The sequence below is a fragment of the Aythya ferina genome, assembly GCF_964211825.1.
Source record: "Aythya ferina genome assembly, chromosome: 19".
NCBI lineage: Eukaryota > Metazoa > Chordata > Aves > Anseriformes > Anatidae > Aythya > Aythya ferina.
This window is the reverse complement of record NC_140309.1, coordinates 7,648,379-7,656,912: the sequence shown is the minus strand read 5'-3', so window position 1 is coordinate 7,656,912 and position 8,534 is coordinate 7,648,379. Positions and strand designations below refer to the sequence as shown.

The 8,534-nt window shown below is 52.4% G+C and overlaps 1 protein-coding gene across 1 annotated transcript; it reads right to left on the bottom strand.

The window, feature by feature from the left end:
• Positions 1–559: 559 nt before the first annotated feature.
• Positions 560–8,098, bottom strand: LOC311421548 (apoptosis-inducing factor 3-like). The gene is made up of 18 exons (XM_084493538.1): positions 7,937–8,098; positions 7,641–7,750; positions 7,446–7,555; positions 6,728–6,772; positions 6,565–6,646; positions 6,316–6,428; positions 5,804–5,890; positions 5,355–5,446; positions 4,996–5,126; positions 4,309–4,424; positions 3,818–3,889; positions 3,432–3,495; positions 2,901–2,977; positions 2,699–2,816; positions 1,941–2,039; positions 1,445–1,520; positions 820–924; positions 560–700 (listed from the first exon to the last, which is right to left on the bottom strand). Exons 1-18 carry the CDS (start codon positions 8,068–8,070, stop codon positions 658–660), a joined length of 1,674 nt encoding a protein of 557 aa, XP_084349664.1. The 5' UTR covers positions 8,071–8,098; the 3' UTR covers positions 560–657.
• Between the last annotated feature and the right edge of the window lie 436 nt (positions 8,099–8,534).

Below are 8,534 nucleotides of genomic sequence, written 5' to 3'. Positions count from 1 at the left end.
TCTGCCCACCTCTTCCAGCCCTGTCTGCGAGCAGGGGGATGCCACGCGGGGCTGGGGCTTCTCTGCCCGGGGCTGGAGGGGGTGGGAAGCGCTGGCTGCGGCAGCTAATGCAATATTCAAGGCCTCTGTAGCAATGCCAGCAGGTGCTGCTCGCTCAGAGGTCGGCTCGCAGCCCTCTGTCCTTAGGGGTAGGTATCTGGCGTGAGCTCCCGCGGGCTGACTCTCTGCTTCCCAGCTGTGGGAGAGCAGCTTGCCTCAGTCAGAGCTCCCCTCGCTGGGAAAATGTGCTTTCGCAAAGCAGAAGGTCAGCATGACCGGTGTGCTCGATGAAAGCTCCCTGCCAGCAGCGAGCTGGAGGAGCAGGAAGGGCTGCTGGAGCTGCTGGAGCTGGGAACGTGCGGTCCCTGCTGCTTGCTCAGATCCCAGGACGTGGGCAGCCTCCTCTCGTCCAGCCCAGCAGATCCCCAGCTAGAAGAGAGGGGAAAGTGCAGCTCCCTCTTGCCCCAGCACACAAAGAGCAGCCAAGGGCTGTCTGCAAACGCAAAATGCAGGCACTGGATCCATACTAAATCCAATTCTACTTTATTTCTCTTGTGCTAGGATGGGAGAAGGTTGAGCTGTAACCCTTGGGTGATGCCGTGCCCCTTGCTACGAAGCTCAGGTTTCTGTCAGCAGGGGTATTTGGTTGATATCACAGGCCCTATAAAAGAGAGGTGCATTGGGGATGGGCAGTAAATCCCCTCAGCTCTGTGTCTCGAGGGGCTCTGTGCTGGCACAGAGAAGGCAGCACAGAGCCAGGTTGCTCGGGGTGCCACTTACTCTGCTTCTTCTTTAGAGATTCGTTTCCCCGAGTACAAAACTTCTGCAATCAGAGACACCATGGGGTCACAGTTCAGGCTGGCAGCTGCAGTCACGAAACCATCCCTGAAAGAGAAAGCAGAAGGACGTGGATCTCAGCACAAATACCTCAGCGGGGCAGCAGCCCCCTGCCACCCCCAGGCCAGATGTGTTTTGGGAGGCTCAGGGTAGGGTGGCCGATGCCTCAGGGTGCCCAAGGCCTTGCAGCTGATCTCCTGGGTGCTGCTGGGGCTGGGCACCGAGTCTGGGGGCAGGGGGAGAGGAGACGTGTCCCAGGCTCCCTGCCCAGCTGGTGTCTCCATCCCAGTGCTGGCTTTTCCCATTTTGGTTATGGGGTAGCGTGGCTTGTGTCAGATCTTCTGTGGAAGGTGCTGGAGGCTCAGCCTCTTCTCCGTGCCTGCCCTGCTTGTTTTGCTCTGAAATTGTCTCCCTGCTAGTTTTCAGGGAAAAAATGCACAGCCCTGGGAGGGTGATGTGCAGCTGTGTCCCCACTGCGGGAGGCTCTGCAGGCCGTGAGGGAGAGGACAGTGCCCTGTTTCCAGAGCGCCACCATGTCGGGGCACAGGCTGGCTGTGGATTCACTCACCTGATGTAAAAAATCAGGAACTTATGCTGCTCCAAGCTGCCCTTCACGACGGTGTCTGTGAATCCCTTCCCGCAGCCTGCAGGGGATCGCAGCAGCTGCTCAGGGAGCCCTGGGTCAGCCGCTGCCACCCACCCCACCACCAATGCAGGTGGGAGCACAGGAGCAGGCATGGGGGTTCTGGTCAGGCAGAATTGACCCAGAGTCATCACCCCAAGACCCTGCTTGACTTGGACGGGGAAAATCTTCCTCCTTTGTGACCTCCAAGCCACTGGAGATCGGCAAAACCCAAGAGCTGTGTGTAACCTGCTGGCACAGAGCTCAGACAGGATTCCTAACCCCACTACTCCAAAGCTTGAGCTGCTTCAGGTAAATTACAGCTGCTCCTTGCTGCAACCTGGATAAGGGCTTCATGTTTACAAGCCCTGGGCCCACCTGGTGGATGAGCAGCTCCGCTAGGAAGCTGTTCAGCTCCTCACATCCCTCTGCCCCGTCCTACCTGCATAGTGGATGCTTTTCCCAAGCATTGTGGTCCAGAAGAAGGGGACAGTGTGCAGCTCCTTCTGCTTCTTCAGCATGTTAAGGGCAGCAATGGAACCTGTGGTGGATCAGCAGGGTAAACATTTTTGTTTCTTTTAGGTGATTTGAGAAGTTGTTGAATCTTAAGCTTGCTCATCTCAACACCTTGTTCTGCTCTGGCTTCTCAGGGCCTCAATCATTCCTGCTAAGAGCTGATGTGCAGCTGCACTGTGTCTGCGTCTGGACTCACCAAAGAGTGGGCCAGAAAGCACCTGAAGAGGTATTTCTCTCCTCCTTCACCCCAGGAATGTCTTTGTGTCAGCTGTTTCTGAAGAAACAGCTCTCTGCTTAGTGTACCTGCAGTGCTGCCTAGCTAAGGTGGTTTTCTGTGTGGGCCACAAACCCTTCCTGCCCAGGCTGAGCCTGGGTAGCTGGCAGGCAGTGCCCCTTACATCTTGTTATCCTGTTGTCCCTTCTGCCTCATTTCTTCTCAGGAAGAGCAGTCAGGCACTGGGACGGGTTGCCTAGGGAGGTGGTGGAGTCACCGTCCCTGGGGGTATTCAAGGAAAGGCTGGACGCGGTGCTTGGGGACATGGTTCAGTAGTGACAGCGGTGGTAAGGGGATGGTTGGAGCAGATGATCTTGAAGATCTTTTCCAACCTTGTTGTTTCTGTGATTCTATTCCCTCGGTACCCATTTGTGAGGGGAGCTGGAAAGCACAGTGCCGCACTGTCTCACCGTGGGCCTCGGCCACCTGTTGGTGGTGGATGCTGGAACGCTCCCCGTCGAGCAGCGCTACAGGAAAGGAGACCACATCCCCCGCAGCAAACACATTGGGGATGTTGGTTTGCATGCACTAATGAGACAAAAAAAAGCAATTAATGCAATGATGAGAGAGAAGGGATTCAGCATGGACCACGGCTACTCAGCTGGCACTTACCAGATCCACCAGGATGGCACCGCTGCTGTCTCTGGCAATGGAGGTGCCCTTCAGAAACTCAGAGCTGGGCAACGCCCCTGCAGGGAAAGGAGCAAGGACAAATGCAGCAAAGGTCTGCAAAAGCAAGGAGGAAACTTGGCCATGGCCCTACAGCAAGCACGTGCCTTTGGTGCCTGCTCAGACCAGAGCAGCTCACGGCAGTGACCAGCGGTTGGGCTGGTGCTGACCTAACCCAGCAACAATAAAACCAGGCCCCAGAACAAAGCACGCTCCGATAACACAGCAGTGACCTACAGAGCTCAACAAGCATGCCAAAGTCACACCGAGACCATAAGTAGCTCCTTTCCTCATGCCGAGTGATTACTTGTGGGCTGCTGACTTTCTTAGGGTGATTTGGGGCCAAAAGGAAGGTCTGGATGATGGCAGAATGGGAAAGAGGGGAGCAGTATTCTGGGAAGGGTTAAATTAGGATTTGCTGGCTGTTCTCCCTATTTCCAAACCTGTCTCCCTCTCCCAGCTGGGGTTGCTTACCTATTCCCAGCACCACCACATCTGCAGGTATTTTTTTTCCGCTGGCAATAATGGCCTCTGTGACCTAGGAAAGGAGCAAAAATCACTAACAAAAAGTTAAAAACTGTCCTAATTCCCACAGACTCCCTGCTGCCTCGTTCTGTGCTTTTTTCTTCCACAGGCTCAGATCACCTTGTCCAGCAAATGTGTGTTGCCAGGAATGTAAGAGAAAATCAAGTTGTTGCCCCTAAGGTAGGAAGGCATACCGGTACCTTTTGAGCCTAGAGTTATGCTTAATGAAAAGAAACACAAGGGTCTAGACACGGGATGAGAAAGCACTAGGATACACCTCAGTTGAGGGGGGAGGCTAAAATGAGCAGTTCAGGGATCCCAGCAGCATGGCTGACCTTTCCATCCTTCCCTTTCAGCTCACAGAGTTCTGTTTTCGTGTAAAACTTCACCCCGTTATTTTGCAGCATCTGAAAAGGAAAAGGAAGCTAGTTTGAGTATTCACTAGGAAATTCCAGGCTGGTAAAAGCAGCAGCCATCCAGCCAAAACCCAGGCAGGCAGCTTAGCTGCTGCTCCAGGCAGCAGAGAGGTTTCATTTGCTTCCCCAGCTGGCACAAGGCGTACTGGAAGCCTGGCTTTGCTCTGCTCTCCCAGCCAGGACTGGTGCATGAGGTGGGCCTGGCATGAGATGGGGCTTGGGGATGGAATCGAGCTGGGAAATGTGAGGTGTGTGCACACAGCTCCCTTGGTGAGCTGTCAGAAGGGCGGCTAGGCACGCAGGGCTGTGACTCAGAGCAAAGGCTGGATTTCCCAGCTAGTCGTGGATAACAAGGCTGTTTAGATAGCGCATGTTCTCCATCCTAGAAATCAGCACCACGTTCTCCTAACCTTCATGCAAACGCCTCCGACCTGAGGACCCAGCGTTTTCTGGAAAGGGAACTCATCTTTTTCCACCACTGAGACAGCAGCAGCCTTGTCTGAGAGGAAGGCGGCTGCCTCCATTCCTGCAAGTGAAGGGCATGTCCAAGGTAAGTCTGCTGCAAGCAGGAACCTGCACTCTCCTCCTTGGAAATCTTTTCCTCTTCCAGACGAAGAGAACAAATCTGATGTATTGCCAATGTTTAACTGCTCTTCTCTGCATTTCTGGGCTGATGTATTTAACACCCCGCCCTCCCCACCTCCTGTATTCTTTGTTCTCTTGCTCTGTGGACCCAGATGTTAGGAAATACAAAGCACAGCTCCTGGTTCTGTACCAAACAGCTCCTTTTCTGTGCCTTACCCCCTCACTTTCCCAATGCTTGAGGGAAGTCCTGCTCCTTGGAAGGACAGTGACTATTTCACAGGGCACATCTCCCTCTGTATACGTTTCCTGGACCTGGATAGCTCAGTTTCTGGCTATCAGAGGTAAGAGTTGGTGTGTTGTGTAACTCACACACCCCCAGCTATAGCCTCTGGTGACAAGACAGGCAGTGAATGGCTATCCCTTCCCTGAGGGCCCCAGGCAATCTGCACACACAGCAGCAGTGGGTTTTAAGGCCCCCTTTTCCATGACCTGATTGTCACTCAGCCTTTTACCTATGAACGAAGCTCCTACGACCACCACATTCCTCCCAGCTGCCAGCTCTAAGATCTTGCTAGAGTCTTCTGGGGTTTGGAGATGACATACGTTCTGCAGGTCTGCACCTGGGACTTTGAGGGAGCTGGAGCTGAGAGAGAGAAAATCCAGGTATGTCTAATGATTATAAATGAAGCTGGAAGGGTAAGGAGGGAGCACAAAAACTCATGCAATCTCTTGGCCATCTGATCCCATCTTGTCCTATATCATCTCATAACCACTCCCTTCCACATTTCTGTAGAAGAGTTCCAAGCTCCCTGTGTTGACCCATCTTGTTCTGGCACAAATTTTGCATGTGGCAAATGCTTCATATACTCACTGGCTGCCTGTTGCAATGAGCAGCTGATTGTACTTCTGAGATGACCCATCCTTGAAGTGGACCTTCTGCTTCTGGAAATCCACCGACACTGCCTGCAGAACAAAGGAGGCAAAGATCAGGAAGGCTCCTTTGGCCCTATGGTGTCCTGCCACATCTGTCCCTTCTGCCTGCCTGTCCTATTTCTAGACACCCAGGTAATGAGGAACGCTGGGGAGTTTTTCATTTCCCACAGGTGCTAGGCTTTAGGAGCACCTTATCTTCTGTGGCAGCATTGCAGCATGCTCACAGTCCCTAGCGCTGGCCTTGGAGCACTGTCGCAGAAGATAACGTGTACCTAAGCAGAGCCCCACATTCTGGAAATGTAGCACTATGCCTGGAAGTGTGGGCTTCCCCTCCCCGTGGCAGGAACAGAGCCACCCACTGAGGACTGATCTCAGCTGCTCTTGCACCTCTTTCTCTGTCCAGAGCTCTATGTCACGAGCACTGAGGAATTCAGGTTTCCTCAGGTAGAGGTCCTCAGCTTTCATGGTCATTTCCTGGAAACAAAACAGAAATATGACACAAAGCACTTCTTAGAGCCAGCAGTACTCTTGCAGCGTTTGCTAGGAATGAAGTTTGCATAAGAGGCAAATTCTGCACTAGTAAATCACAGCTGCTAGTATTGCCCCATCCCCATCATTTTCCTGTACCCCCTCAAAAAAATATCCACTCAACCTCTAGTGGGAAGAACTCAGCCAAAGGGGATAAAACCACTAGCCTGTGGTAGGCTTTGATCAAAGAGTTTCTGAGAGGAAAAAGTGAAACATTAGCTGGAAATTATAGCCCTTTTCCTTGCCTCAGAGCACTCCTGCTGCCCTGCCAAAAGGGATCATTTTATCGCTCAGTCTGGTGATGAGTGTGGACTATGCCCCTAATTCACATGTTGTACCCGGGCATGGTCCTGCTCTTCTCACAGACAAACCTTGATCAGTTTGGACTTGTCATATGGAGCATGTTTCTCTTTGGTGGCCATGATGATCCTGCCAGTAAAGCCCTCTTGGCGAAGTGTCTCTGCGCAGACCAGGGCAGCCACACCTACAAGAGATGCTCATCTCAGCCCTATTACACATCACTATGGAGCAAGAGGAGAAGAAGACAACTCCCCCCCAGAGACAAGACTGGCAGCTCACAGTATACGTGAGGACGGCATGGTACAGACCACTTCACTTACCTCCCCCAAGGAGCAGCACTGTGTTCGGGTTGAGAAGACACCGTTTGCTTGTGTTCTTCACCCTCACGCTGCTTTCAAGATCCTAGAATGAAGTGAGAAATAATGAAATTGTACCTAGCTCAAGGTGCTGATTGTGCTTAGTGGCAGCAGGTATGGTCAGTACCTTCTTTTTTGCTGTAACAAACACCTTTCCTTGTTCCACTGTTACCTGAAGGGATAAAAGAAGAGTATTTAAGCACTGCACTCATGGGGTGGTGATAGGATCTTTCCTGTGAGGTTCTAATTAAGTGGGTTTGCTGCACCATGCTTTCTGGCCCCATGGTGACTTAAAAGCTTGGGCAGGGGTCTGTCCTAGGGCTGATGTTAAAGGGGATCCTGCTAAGAGCGGGCTGTCTGGGACCTGAATGAGAAAGGGTCTAGGAGGCAAAGTTGGGGACCTGTAGGACAAATCTGGATAATGGAGTCCAGCTCTAAGGAGGGAGGATCAGTGTCCACAGGTGTTTATGGACCTGCCCCATTGGGCTGAATGTTGGAGGGCAACCCTCTCTGACACACCAAGAGTGACCCATAGGGATCTTGAATGTCAAGTGAGCACCCATTGATGCTGCAGAGCTCATGAGCTTTTCTCTTCCTCCCAGGGGCACTCAGGAAGAAGTGTAAATCCTTTTTTCCTTTCAAAAAAAAAAAAGAGCAGTGCTGGCTGTGGAGGATACCAAGATGTGTGGCATCATTTTGGATTGGAAAGAGCTTGAGGACAGAGAGTTACATGATCCCAGGAAATCATCCTATGTGTAGCTCTGTGTGATGGGAACCACGGTCAGTGTCAAGAACTCATGGGTGGCACAGAGGACATAGACCAAGCTGGGAGGACGACACATCACCTTAAAGCAGGGAAGACAGTCCAGAGAAGGGTATTCCTCAATATCTCCTGTTTTGATGTTAAAGCAGGCTCCATGCCAGGGGCAGCGCAGCCTGTGCCCCCTCAAGACCCCTGCAACAGAAAAGCCCCCACAACAATAAGGTGACAGCCAGCCTCCCCAGCATGGCTTCTCCCCACCACCCAGCTCACGCTTTACCTTTGCTGAGTGGGGCACCGTAGTGTGGGCACCTACTGCCCAGGGCGCTGAACTCCTTCTTGTTCCTCACCAGCAGCACTGGGTGGCCAGCCACCATCACCTCACAGAGCCTGCGAGAGAGGCAGAGAGGTGGACGCTGTGGTGGTGAGCCAAGGCTCAGCCCCTCATGGCCATCTTGGTGCTCCCTCAGCCACCAACATGGCTGCCTCCAGCATGGCAGCCATTGTGGGGACAATGCCAGCCCTGCATGGCTCATGGCGGCAGGCTGGGCCTCAGCCTCCCCACAGGGTACTCACTCTCCATCCCCAATGTCGGCTTCATTGCAGACCTCGGCGGTGATGGTGTCATCGCCGTCCTTGCCGGTGGCCATGGGTGGGTGGCTGAAGGGGTTGGTGTCAGTCCTTGCTGTGTCCCCTGAAGGCAACGACATTTAGGCACATTTGTGCCATCACGGCAAAATCCCACAACAAAAAGTAGGGCCACAGCTATTTCAGGGGTCCCTCACTCATGGTGCAACAGAAAAAAAAAAAAAAAAAAAAAAAAAGAAAAAGAGCCACGACTGGCAGAAAATGCACATGTCCCCGTTTTTTTATTTCATCTCCAAACCCAAAGCCCATTCCTTTGATATTTTTTTCACTGACTTAACCCAATTCTCATTTTCAGGTGACAGCCCTGCATCCCATTAAACTGAGCTCAAGCACAGGGCAAGCAAGCTGGCAAGCCTGTTTCACAATAGTTGTGTCATAAACAAATAAAATTATTTAAAATTATTTACAGTAGATGAGTCAGGGCAAGACACTGCTGATGCAGCCTGTGGATGCTCTGGCCTGGGGTCTGCAGAGTTGCCACAGTACCTCTGAAACCTCTCCAGTGCTAGTGCTGAGATAGTATTTG

Excerpts from the sequence above, each read along its gene's own strand:
- LOC311421548 (XM_084493538.1), bottom strand. The coding sequence starts at position 8,070 with ATGTCGTTGCCTTCAGGGGACACAGCAAGGACTGACACCAACCCCTTC. Across the intron at positions 6,429-6,564 it reads AGTGCTGCTCCTTGGGGGAG|GTGTGGCTGCCCTGGTCTGC; the intron begins GTAAGTGAAGTG and ends CATCTCTTGTAG. Across the intron at positions 2,817-2,900 it reads GTGCCATCCTGGTGGATCTG|TGCATGCAAACCAACATCCC; the intron begins GTAAGTGCCAGC and ends TTGTCTCATTAG.